We start from the raw sequence: 13,373 nt of genomic DNA, 5'->3' as shown, positions 1-13,373 counted from the left end.
TTTCTCCTGAGTGCATCAATACCCCATTTGTGGCAATAAACTGCCGTTTGGGCCCATGGGAGGCCTCAGAAGGGAAGGAGCGCTGTGTGTTCTTTGGAGTACAGATTTTGCTGGTTTGGTTTTCGGGTGCCATGTCGCATTTGCAGAGCCCCAGAGGTATCAAAGCAATGGAAACCCACCAGAAGTGACCCCATTTTGGAAACTACACCCCTCAAGGAATTCATTTATGGGTAATGTGACCATTTAGACTCCATAGTTTCTTCACAGAACTTATTTGAATTGGGCTGGGAATTAAAAAAAAATATATTTTTTCCAATAATATGTCATTTTAGCTCAAAAATTCTTATTTTCACAAGAAATAAAATACTCCATTTTGTTGCCCAATTTGTCCTGAGTGCGGCAATACCCCATTTGTGGTGATAAACTGCCGTTTGGGCCCATGGGAGGGCTCAGAAGGAAAGGGGCGCTATGTGTTTGTTGGAGTACAGATTTTGCTGGTTTGGTTTTCGGGTGCCATGTCGCATTTGCAGAGCCCCAGAGGTATCAAAGCAATAGAAACCAACCACAAATGACCCCATTTTGGAAACTACACCCCTCAAGTAATTCATTTATGGGTGTTGTGACCATTTTGACCCCATAGTTTTTTCACAGAACTTATTTGAATTGGGCTGGGAATGAAAACAAAATTATTTTTTTCAAATAATATGTAGTTTTGGCTGAAAATTTCTTATTTTCACAAGAAACAAAATACCCCATTCTGTTTCCCAATTTGTTCTGAGTGCCGCAATACCCCATTTGTTGTGATAAACTGGCCTACTGGGGATTTTCTAGTGCGAAGTCATGTATGCAGAAGCCCCTGAGGTACCAGTACAGTTGAAACCCGCAAGAAGTGACCCCGTTTTAAAAACTACACCCTTAAGGCATTCATTTAGAGGTGTAGTGAGCATTTTGACCGGAGACCTACACCCCATAAACTGTAATGTGGGTTCTCCCGGGTACGGCAATACCCTACATGTGGCTGTTATCAGCTGCCTGGACACACAGCAGGGCTCAGAGGGGAAAGACGAGGGGGGATAAGATGTGCGGAGTGCATCAGGGTAAGTAAAATTGGGGTAAATTATAAACCAAGGGATGGATGATAAATTTTAAAACACTCTTTCATACAGAGCTCTGGTTATTCGGGACACGTGTCACATTAATATATTGTGTCATCCCCTATCGCCCTCTTATAGCAGACTTTGCACCTCTTTTGACTTTTTCCCTTCTTGCCAGTTTGGGGAACTTCTGGAAAGTGTTGCCCTGGTACGATGCGTGTGGCCTCGCTTCCAGAAGTACTGGGTGCCCCCCCTTCTTGGTCCCTAAAGATTAGGTTCTTGATAATCACCTCTTGAAATTCCAGGAAAGTTCCCGTCTGGCCTGCACATCGACGTAGCACGTACGCATTGTACAATGCCATCTGTATGATGTGCACGGCCAGCTTCTTATACCACACCGCATGGCGCTGTAGGGCTTCAGGGCTTTATCTTACAAGTCCATCCCTCCCATGTACCTATTGTAGCCCAGGATGCAGTCTGGTTTTGGGGTGGCCTTTCCTTCATATATCCTAAAACTGTAGGTATACCCTGATGCACTCTCGCAGCTTATACATCTTCACGCCATACCTTGCCCTCTTACCCGGCAGGTACTCGCGGAATTGAACCCTCCCTTTAAAATGTACCAGGGACTCATCAATAGAAATACACTTCTCGGGGGTGTATGCTTGGGAAAACCGGGCACTGGAACGGTCTAATAGGGGTCTCCGTTTATACAAACGGTCAAAACTGGGGTCATCTCGGGGTGGGCACGGCTCATTATCAGTATAATGTAAGAAGCGAAGTGTTGCCTCATTTATTTATTGTTTTAGGTTCCAGTTCAGTTCTGAAGTTGCTTTGAGGGGCCCATATATTAGAAACCCCTATCAAATATGCCATTTTAGAAACTAGACCCCTCAAAGTATTCACAACAGCATTTAGAAATTTTATGAACCCTTTAGGTGTTTCACAAAAATTTAGAGCAAAGTAGAGGTGAAGTTTACATATTTTTTTTTGTCAGAAAATCCTTTTTATACCATTTTTTTTATAACACAAAAGGATTTATCAGAGAAACGCAACTTAATACGTATTGCCCAGATTCTGCAGTTTAGAGAAATATCCCACGTGTGGCCCTCGGGCGGTAATGGACGGAAGCGCCGGCCTCCGAAGCAAAGGAGCACCTAGTGGATTTTGAGGCCTCTTTTTTATTAGGCACCATGTCCGGTTTGAAGAGGTCTTGTGGTGCCAAAACATTGGGAACCCCCCAAAAGTGACCCAATTTGGAAACTAGACCCCTTGAGGAATGCATTGTAGTTTTCTTGGGGTGCATGCGGCTTTTTGATCAGTTTTTATTCTATTTTTAGGTGGCGTGGTGACTAAAAAACAGCAATTCTACTATTGTTTTTTTATTCTATTTTTTTACAGCGTTCACCGTGCGCTATAAATGACACATTCACTTTATTCTGCGCGGCGATACGATTACGGCGATACCAGATGTTTATAGTTTTTTTTTATGTCTTATGGCGTTTGCACAATAAAATACGTTTTGTAAACAATCATTCACTTTTTGTGTTACCTTATTCTAAGAGCCAGAACGTTTTTATTTTTCAATCAATAAAGCCGTGCAAGGACTTTTTTTTTGCGTAACGAACTGTAGTTTCCATCAGTACCATTTTTAGGTACATGCGACTTTTTGATCTCTTTTTATTCCATTTTTTGGGAGGTGAAGTGACCAAAGAATTGTGATTGTGGTTCGGTTTATTATTATTTTATTTTACGGCGTTCACCGCGCGGGATAAATAACGAAATAATTTTGTAGTTCAGGTCGATACCAATTATGTATAGTTTATTTGTTTGTTTATATATTTTTATTAATAATAAATGACTGATAAGTGAAAAGGGGGGATTTTTACTTTTATTACTTTTAAATCTTTTATTTTCTTATTTTTACACATCTTTTTTTAACTTTTTTTTTACTGTATTACTTTGTCCCACTAGGGGACATGAGGGCAGGAGGCCCTGATCGCTATTCTAATACACTGCACTACATGCGTAGTGCAGTGTATTAGAACTGTCAGCTACTCACTGACAGCAAGCATAGTGGGTCCTGACGATGTCAGGACCCACTAGGCTTCCGTCTATGGCATAGCCGGACGCCATTGTTTGGTGTCCGGTTGCCATAGTCACCATCGCCGGCCGCTATCGCGTAGCAGGCCGGCGATGGCAGCTTAACCCCTAAAAAGCCGCGATCTATAGAACGCGGCTTTTAAGGGGTTAATCAGCGGGGACACAGCGATCGGTCCCCGCTGCAGGAGCTGTGACAGCTGCTGAACAAGACAGCAGCGGCACAGCTCCTGTATGTGTCGGGAGGACGGCCGAAACGGCCGTTACTCCCGTGACGTACTATTACGGCATGGAGCGCGAACGATACAGCTGCCATGACGTAATAGTACGTCAAGGAGCGGGAAGGGGTTAAAACTGAGAAATATATATATATATAAAAAAAAATCTCTATGTGTACCAGGAGCGCCGCTATCCCTCCTCCTTCTCACTGTCCTCTATGTGGTTGTAAGACAACTGGCTGAAGCAGGAGCATCTGCCCTGTCTGCAGTAGGACAAAAATATGGTTAAGCCCTGCCCCTCGGCCATTTCCCAGATGACTATAGAACAGGTCAGCAGGAAATGAACCTCCGCAGGATTTCTACAAGACTACTTGTCAGTCTGCAGGATTTTCTACATGTTCCTGAAACAAACAAACAAACAAACAAACAAACAAACAAACAAACAAACAAACAGGGTGAAGAAGTTTATCTTCTGCTTATGTTTATCATACATTTCTAGCTTTAGTGTTCCTTTTAGGAAATTAATAAAGAGAAGGTTGTGGCAAGTTATACTTTGAATCCATCTAAATTAAAATGATGAATACATCAGAGACCTCTTAGTGTGAAAGTTGCCAACAGCTTATGTCAGTTCTTTGCTGACTGTGGCAGGTGCTCCCTAGGAAGTTATTTTTTTCCCCTCTAATGTGTAAGATCTGTATGTTAATATTTGACGGGATTGTGTGTTTAAAAATAATGTCTGCTTCCTTCTAGAATCCGTTCCACTTTGTGTCCATGGAATATGTCTGGTATTACAGTTTAGCCACACTCAACTGTATGAGTCTGAGCTGCAATACCAGACATAGCCCATGGACAAGAGTGGCGCTGTTTCTGGAAACGCATATAACCCCTTTAACCACTTCCCGCGATTGGGCGTAACTGTACGTCCGAAATCAAAGTGATTTCCCGCAGACGGGCGTACAGTTACGCCCTCAGATAAAGCGAGCACAGGAGCTGTGCGCGCTTTATCTTCAGCGGCTGTCAGCTGTTATCGCAGCCATTTAACCCCTTCAATGCGGCTGTCAATGACGTCCGCCGCATTGAAGTGGTTGACAGAGGGAGGGAGCTTCCTCTGTAACCCCCGGGCCCCCCCCCCCCCCCCCGCGGTGGATCGCGGGTGGCGATTGTTGCTATGGCAACCAGGAAGCCGTTACTAGGCTTCCTGGTTGCCCAGGTACGGTAGCCTATTAGGTCCTGCCCGAGGCATGACCTAATACGCTAACTGTCAAATGAAAAATGACAGTTCCGATGCACTGCATTACATAAGTAGTGCAGTGCATTGTAGCGGGGATCAGAAGACCAGGTCTTCAAGTCCCCAGGTCAGTGTAAAAGAAAAAGTAAAAAATGTGAAAGAAAAATAAATAAATAAAAGTTAATAAATAATAAATAAATAATAAAAAGAACACTTGTCCTGTTTCCCTGATCAACTCCTTTATTATAAAGTATACCCCACACAAAAGTATATATCATCACATAGTCTTCCACTTCTATGACATCCCTTTCGACATCTCAGTAATAGAATTTAATCTCTTTAAAGGTGTATTCCCATCTCAGACATTTATGGCATATCCTATGGATATGCCATAAATGTCTGATAGGTGCGGGTCCCACCTATATTCAGGAGGAGATTGAGTGGAAGGATGCCAATCATTTCTATGGGAGTTCCGGAAACCGCCAAACTTGTTTGGAATGCTTTAGTTAATATATGCTACTTTGAGATCTTTTCAGAAACTTTTAGTGTAATGTGTAAAAACTAATCAAGGAAAAAATTGTGGTGAAACTCATGCCCAAAAAAAAAAAAAGTTGCTTATTTTGATTTGTATAACCTTTACTTGCAAAAATGACAATTAGCACATTACTGTTCTTATATACACTGTATTGTAGACATAACATCCTCCAAAATGCACATGAAGAACTGAAAGGGATGAGTATGGCTTGACTATCAAAAAAGGCCGGGTTCATGCACTTGGACACGTTCTCTACATCAGTCCTAGGTTGTAGTGCAAATATATCCTGGCTACAAATTTTAAAAAAATATTGCAATGTCGACTATCCAAATCTGTTTTTCAGACTCGAGCCAAAAACTCATGCCGGCAGCTTAAATAAACATTGTATTGTAGTTATTGGGTTAGCTGTCTTGGCTGTGAGATAAATCGGTCTTCTGATTTGTAGGCATGCTGCAGATCCCGGGAAAAACACACATTTTCCTATTAATTTGTGGTCTCCGAAGAGTAAAAGACCCGCTGTACCTGGTTGAGGCTTTTGCAGGTGAGTTTTTATTCCTCGTTTTCGTGCAAAACCGCATTCTACGTGTAGCAGATCCTGAAGCCATAAACAGCAGGCAGTGGCTCAGCATGTATTTTACAGCTACAGTACGACTGAAGCCCAGGCTATTGAACATAAGCAAGAAAGGTTTTCACTCCAAAGCACGCATTTCATTTACAAAATAGAATTTGTTGCATGACCTTTTTAAGGATTTCCTTTCTAGGGTGAAGAGTCCACGCCGATCTTGAACAAGTGATGATGTGCAGCATATAAAGTTGCGTTACATAACGTCTTGCGCCATTCAATGTTTACTACCAAGTTCTCTTAGCGTGTGAGTCATGGCAGGTCTGCTTGTGCCCAGCGATTAACATCCAAAATCTTATATGTGGGCAGTAGGAGTGTGGGTGGCAGGAGTGTGGGTGGTAGTAAGGGGGATTACTTGTTATTTTGGAATTGGGCTTATTTTATTCTAAAAATGTGAGCCGTTTGAGGCTATTGTTTTTTTTAAATCTTGAATACAGAAACTATTATGTTATGGCATTGGAATATATGTATAAATTAACACTTTGATACCTATTTATAGTAAATATATACCTTGATAGTCTAGTCATAAAGACTGGGCAATCATCAACTATACAGCAGAATTTATTAAAGGGAGTCTCATTACAATTTCACCTCCCGAACCACTAAGGACTTGTCCACACGTAACGGAACTGCTGCAGAAAATTTCTGCAGCAATTCCGTTGAAAATAGCAGATATTCCTCTGCGGGAAAAAAACGCACAATTTACTGCGTTTTTTACTGCATAAAATGGTGCGTATTTTGCTGCGTTTTTCTCAATATTGGGAATTGGTGACATCTCCTCTAAAAAACGCAGCAATTCAGTCCACTTTCTGCAGCAGGAATTGACATGCTGCGGTTCAAAAAATACGCACCGCAGGTCAATTTCTGGTCAGAATTTTTACGCAGCATGTGGACGCAATGCCAGACGGAAATAACGCAGCAATTCCGCTGCGTGTAGACAAGCCCTAATACCGCTGTAAGGTGAACGATGATAGTTTTTCAAACATACTTATGTTGTCCAAGTCAGCTCATCGTGAACCATAAACAGGTGCTTTTAATCCTCCGAGCGCCGTATGCAAGTGAGCACTGAAGAGTCCTGCATTCCAGGAAGTGTCCTGCAGTCTAAGCAGAAACCATGGACACTTCAGGACACTTCCTGGATTGCAGGACTCTTCAGTGCTCGTTTGCATACGGCGCTCGGAGGAATATAAGCACTTTTTTTATGGCTCAGGATGGGCTGACTTGGGCAACATAGGTATGTTTAAAAAAACTATCCTCCTTCCCTATATAGTGGTATTAGCACTTTGCTAGGTGAATATGTGCTGGCAGACTCCCTTTTTAAATGCAGTGTTTTCGAGTGAACAGTATACAGTACAGGGTGGGCCATTATCTGAATCATGCCCAACTCAAGGAAGTGCAAGCCGAGCCAAGAGCTGGGCAGCTATGGGAAATGAGATGCACATAGGATGCGGGTCTAGTCTTTTGGGGGATTTTATAGAAGTAGAGAATTATAGCAATACGTTAAGAATCTTCTTATAATGCAATGTGTACAACTTTAGCGAAAGTACCGCCAAACCAAGAGGTGTTCATTAAAGATGTTTTCATAGACTTCAACATTGATAGCCTATTAGACCCCCTGTGATCAAACATTGAATGCCTATCATATTTGTGCTTTAATAATAGCTCGTGCACATGGCCGAGTTAATTCTCCAATAGACCACTCCGTAAGAGTTGTATGGAGCCATAATACAATCGCTATAAAAAAAATGCATGGGACCCTTCTGTACCTCTGTGTGCTTCCGATTCAAACAGGCAGGTATTAGGCAGAGGGTTATTGCATGAGGCCTGAAGCCCATATAGTTAATATTTCAGTAAACCTGAGACGTCCATGAGCTACGAGGAAATGTCAGCCTATTGTGTTTTCTCCATTGGGAAGTGTGAGAACTGGAGTTTTTTTTAATGAATATGTAATAATAAAATAGGAAAAAGCTCCCCCAATATTTTTACAAATATGTTCATAATAAAAACCTGATTTAATGAGTGTGTCATTTTCTGCTGGTGTTTGCTTCAAGCCTTCCTGACAACCTGATGGGTGTACATGATAACACTGCATGCTGAACTTCCATGTGGTCAATCTTTCCATATCCTGAATGCTATAAATAACTGAAGCTTCAAGCGTAATGGTGAATTAATAATTGTCAACGCCTTCCAATAAGTGTTTTCAGTCTATTAATACACAGTGACCGCTCTTCTGACAGACTGGTGGGAGAATACTCATTTAGCGTTCGGGTGGAAAGATTATCCGTGACCAAAACATTACAATAATCATGTTTGCATGAGGCTGTATGCAGTGTCTGTGGATGATGTATCAGACTCCACAATGTGCACTGCTGCTACAGTTACAATCTGTGTCCACTACCAATAATCTATTCGTTTAATGTTCAACGAAGACTTTTAGAGGTTCTCTACCGAAAAAAACCATTTACAAATATTGCAAGATGGAGAAAGCTGTAGTCCTGCCAAGAATCTGTGACCTCTGTACAATTCTGTCTTGTGCTGAAGACCTTCGTACTAGTAGTTACTAATAGGGTTGTGCTGCCTAACAATGCCATTGAAAAGACTGGGTGTTAGGCATGGTTTACACGAGCGTGTACGTTTTGCGCACGCAAAAAACGCCGTGTTCTGCGTGCACAAAAGGCACAGAACCGCTCCGTGTGTCATCAGCGTATGATGCACGACTGCGTGATTTTCGCGCAGCCGCCATCATTATGACACTCCATTTGGATGTTTGTAAACAGAAAAGCATGTGGTGCTTTTCTGTTTACATTCATAGTTTGACAGCTGTTGCGCGAATCACACAGTTCGCACGGAAGTGCTTCCGTGCAGCATGCGTGGTTTTCACGCACCCATTGACTTCATTGGGTGCGTGATGCGCGAACAGTGCACACAGATAGGACATGTTGTGAGTTTTTTTCAGCGGACTCACGCTGAGCAAAACTCACGGACTGTCTGCATGCCCCCATAGACTTATATAGGTCCGTACGACACGCGTGTAAAGGACGTATATAACGCTCGTGTAAACGAGGCCTTAAGGCCATACACATGAGATTGATCTGACACATGGTGGCCGATTTCAATCGCACATCAGATCATTTGTACCAACAATCTAACCATAAACATGTGACCGAACTAGCAGATGAAGGAAATGTCCTTTTTTTTTCTTTAAAAGTGGTAAAACAAAAATGGCACGTTTCAGTCAATGACAGGCCAAAATAAGTCCAACATGACCAATCACCTCTTCACCAGATGTTGGCCATTTAGAACGATAGTTTTTATGTTTTTGCAAATTTGAAACAATGAGGGACTGCAATGGTTGAAATCGACCCTAGATTTTTGTTTGTGTATCACCAGCTTTAGGCAGTGCACGGCTTAGCCAAGTGGCAGTAGTCACACCATGCCGTTCTCCCTATTAAGCTGGTATCAATCAGGCTTTTCTAAATGGAGAACTTTTGACAGGGCATTACTTGCAATACATTGTTTGCTTCCATGTACCCGATTTAGTACCAGCCACATCTACGTTATTACTACTAAGCGGAGGTAACTTCAATAACTCTGTCAACGATGATATTTTGCAAATTCATTTTTAATAGCAACTCACTGTAAATGCTTCTACATTCTGCACATTGCGTTTAGTCATTACAGTGTTTACTGCTAATTTAACAATACATACTTTCTCCTAGAGTGGCATGAAAGGGAATCAAGTATTTGCTTGGCTATTATTGGACCAATGGTAAGTAGAATCTCTATGGAAAAAATAAGTGAACACTATATTTCGAGCCATGTTGCATGTTTTGATTTTGGAATGGAAAGCCATTTTGCTCACATAGATATGACAGTGATTGGATCCACCCATCATATACTAATGATTGCAGTATATCGTAATTTTTACAGGCTTCTGTTAAGCCCCGGTGTCCGCTGTAAAATACAGCCGACACCCGGAGCATATGGGGTGCGCTCCGCGTGAGTGCGCTCCAAACATTACCCCCCACACTCGGACCTTAATAGCACGTCTGGGTGCGCGAAGGGGGTTAAAGGAATTGTTTGGTTTAGAAAACACATTTTCAAGTACCCTATTAGGGAATTCTGCTATAATAGAGTGGGTCCCCCATTCCGCAACCTCACCTATTAGTCACATTGAAGTGTGGATACAAAGGATGTCTCTTTCTCTGGAGCTCTCGGCACATACACTCCTCAACATTGAAATTGCAACACAAAGAAGGAAAAGTTTTGAAATTGTGAAAATCACAGGATCGATAGACATGTTCATGATATGGAAGTGATAAAAATTGGAAACAAAATATTCCAAGCATCTTGAGATTTATTCAGTGCTGCGTATGTGCACCACGCACAGAAATACTCGAACTTACGCGCCTTGGCATGCTGTCAATGAGGTTACTAATGGTTGTCTGAGGAACGTTATGCCACGCTGAATGCACTTGGGCACGCAAATCATCAAGATTGGCTGCTGGCAGCTCCCTTTGCAATTGCAAACCAATGACATCCCAGATGTGCTCGATGGGAGACAAGTCCGGAGATGCTGTAGGCCATGATAGCACGTTTAGGCCATACAGTAGCACAAGCAACACGCGGCCTGGTGTTGTCCTGTTGAAAAACGGCTTCAGGGAAACTTTGGAGAAATGGGCGTACCACTACTTCCACGACCAAATCAATGTAATACCATGCTGTTAGTTTACCTGAAATGAAGTCTAGAGGGGGTCTGTCTACCGTACATTATTCCACCCCACACCATAATCCCGGGAGTAGGACTGGTGTGACGTTCCCTTGTGAAGACCTCTTCATGTTGCCCACGTGGTCTCCAGACCAATCTCCGGCTATTAATGCGCCCAAGACCAAATTGAGACTCATCTCTGAAAAGGATAGACTTCCATTCCAGCCTCCATTGATTTCTTGCTGTGCATCATGATAGCCTTTGAGAGCGGTGGCATGTGGTCAATTTAACTCCTGAAGCTGGACGTCTAGCTCATAGCCCAATGTCGTGCAAACGCCTTCTGATGGTTTGTGTCGACACTGGTTGCCGCTCTAGGCTTGGGATATTCCGTTCACTTGCAGTACAGAATGGATCACTACACACCATTCTTCTAATCAGACAGTCCGTCCGTGCAGAGGTTCGCCTCCGAGTACCACTTGCTGTCATTCCGAACACGCAACGTTGAACAGTGCTGACATCTCGGCCTAGGCGTCTAGCGATCTGCCAGAGTGATAAACTAATCTCTCTCCCTTCGAGGATTCTGTCCCTCTCAGTTTGCGGCGTGGCGATAACTGGCACGTCGCTGAACAGGAGGCATCACGCAGTCATCCCACACCACTTGATCCGATTTTTGAGTTTTCATGTGGCTAAAAAAAATTTGCTTTCAAGCTGGCTTTTATGTCCCTCCCACATGCTACAGATTGGAGCTAGTCGCTTGAAAATTTCAGCATTTGCAGATCTTAGCGACACCTACTTCCTTGATTTGCATAATCTTATGGCTTGCCCTTCTTGGTGTTTCAATTTCAATGTTGAGGAGTGTATATACAGACAGATTGATTTGAATGGGAACTGTGTAAGGGCTCTGCAGGGAAATGATATGCTTGCTGCCAAGTTTCCCCACCGATCACTATTGATTTCAGGGCAAAACCCTATGATCATCTTGTAATCCAGGGAGCCTTCTAGAAAAAAAGGGATTGTCCAAAGCGGACATGGGCTTAAAACAGTCCACCTATTTTTTTGTAAGTGTCACAAAACTGCCCCTACCTTTTTTAATCCCACATGGAAACCTTTAAAGAGGATCTGTCACTAATTTTGTAATGCCCAATTTCTAACTAATCTAATCGACACTGCTGATAATTCCAGTTAAAATTGTGTCCTAAAATGTTTATTATTTTAAAAGTTATGAGCTTATTTCTAAATATTAAAATGAGGCTATGTAGCCAAAGGGGCGGCAACTCTGCTCTTTCTCTGTGGGCGGTGTTTGTGTTGTCTGTATAATGCTGTCCAATCAGCATCATACAGCTTCTCCACTTCCAGGCATAGCGCGATCTCCACTTCAATCGCAAGATCACTCTGTGTCTACACTTCTGGCCGCAGCTCCTTCACCACATCGCCTCAGCGCTCATCCAGGAAGACGGTCCTGATTGGACAGCGTCATACAGATGACACAAACCCCACCCACAGAGAGCAGTGTTACCGCCACTTTGGCTATATAGCCTCATTTACATATTTAGAAATAAGCTCATAGCTTTTAAAATAAACGTTTTGGGACACAATTTTCACTGGAATTATCAGCATGACCGTGTCTATTAGATTAGTTAGGAGATTGGGCATTACTAAACTAGTGACAGATCCTCTTTAAACTTTAAATTTGTGTGCGGGTCACAGTAATGTTACAATTTTACAGTGGCAAATTTTACTATTGACCGTGTCTGTTTGTATCCTGCTTATGAGGAGCCGTTGACAGAATTTCACATACCATGCAGCAAACCTACACATAGAGCAGCACTTTAGGATATTCGAACTATTTTTGTGCTCCTTTATGTATTCACAGAGAAATTGTAATTTTTTTTATTCCTTTAAGCTCTGAATTTACAAATGTAAATATAATTTCATGTTGGCTCATTTGCTCTTTGTCGTCTAGTTTCACAACATATGTTTTCATTATAAAATCTAGTATATCCAATTTTCTCTTTTTGCATTTCTTTACACTCTGCTACACAAATATATTTCCAAGTGAAGTCGCATGGAAGATAAATGGGAAATGGTAGAGTGCTCGCAACACTTTCCATTATTACAATTTGCTTTCTGCCTAAATAATTATTCACGTTACTTGTGTTTGTTGAATGTGTAGCTCCGTGTGTTTGGCACATAAAAAGTTAAAGCCATAATGATTATATCTTCTTTATGTAGGCTGATCATTGCTGTCTGGTCTCCAGAGCTAGGGGGTTTAGAAAAATGTGACTTTAAAGGAACACTGCAGACAAAATGAATCCTGCAGTGAGGTAGTCATCATTGTAAATGTCTGTGATCCGGTCAGAGTTTATTTCCTATACTGACCTCCAATTCATGACTGCACTGCTCTGTTGTTGTCGCTGCTCATGTTTCAGCTGCGGCCTAGAAAGTGACAGCTCTGTAATGACACCATTCAAGTAAATACAAATTTTGTGATATTTAGATGCCTGTGGTTCAGACCAACTGTGAGTTTGAGGTTTTTCAATCGGTGCAATAGTACACACTACCTTAGTTTCGTTAGGAGATCTTATATAGATCTAATGTAAAGATATATATGTGACAGATTTTCTTTAAACTAAGAAATTATATGTATGGCTGCATTATTAATTCATCAGATAAGGGCAGAAGCAAAAACCAAGTACTTAATCAAACAAATACTAAAAGTAACAGCAATAAAACATTGGAAATGGGCAGGAAGAGGAAGGGAGGGGAAAGGTAAAGGGCAAAGACCAGGTATATAATAGTACTGGTCTCGTATTAACAGTCTGAGAATATCCGGCAATACCAGCTAGTCTTTATACTTCACTAGAAATT

The 13,373-nt window shown here is 42.0% G+C and overlaps 1 protein-coding gene across 3 annotated transcripts in view; it reads left to right on the top strand.

Annotated features, from left to right (window-relative positions):
* Nucleotides 1–13,373, top strand: part of GLT1D1 (glycosyltransferase 1 domain containing 1) — a 115,766-nt gene that overhangs the window by 56,588 nt on the left and 45,805 nt on the right. For all 3 annotated transcript variants that reach the window (XM_075833421.1, XM_075833402.1, XM_075833412.1), the window contains 2 exons: nt 5,621–5,716; nt 9,517–9,566. In XM_075833421.1, the coding sequence (XP_075689536.1) occupies nt 5,621–5,716; nt 9,517–9,566 (146 nt within the window). The remainder of the gene's footprint in view (nt 1–5,620; nt 5,717–9,516; nt 9,567–13,373) is intronic.

Source organism: Rhinoderma darwinii, chromosome 1, assembly GCF_050947455.1.
Source record: "Rhinoderma darwinii isolate aRhiDar2 chromosome 1, aRhiDar2.hap1, whole genome shotgun sequence".
NCBI classification, from domain to species: Eukaryota; Metazoa; Chordata; class Amphibia; order Anura; family Rhinodermatidae; genus Rhinoderma; species Rhinoderma darwinii.
The sequence above is the reverse complement of the archived record's forward strand: the minus strand, read 5'-3'. Positions and strand labels throughout refer to the sequence as shown.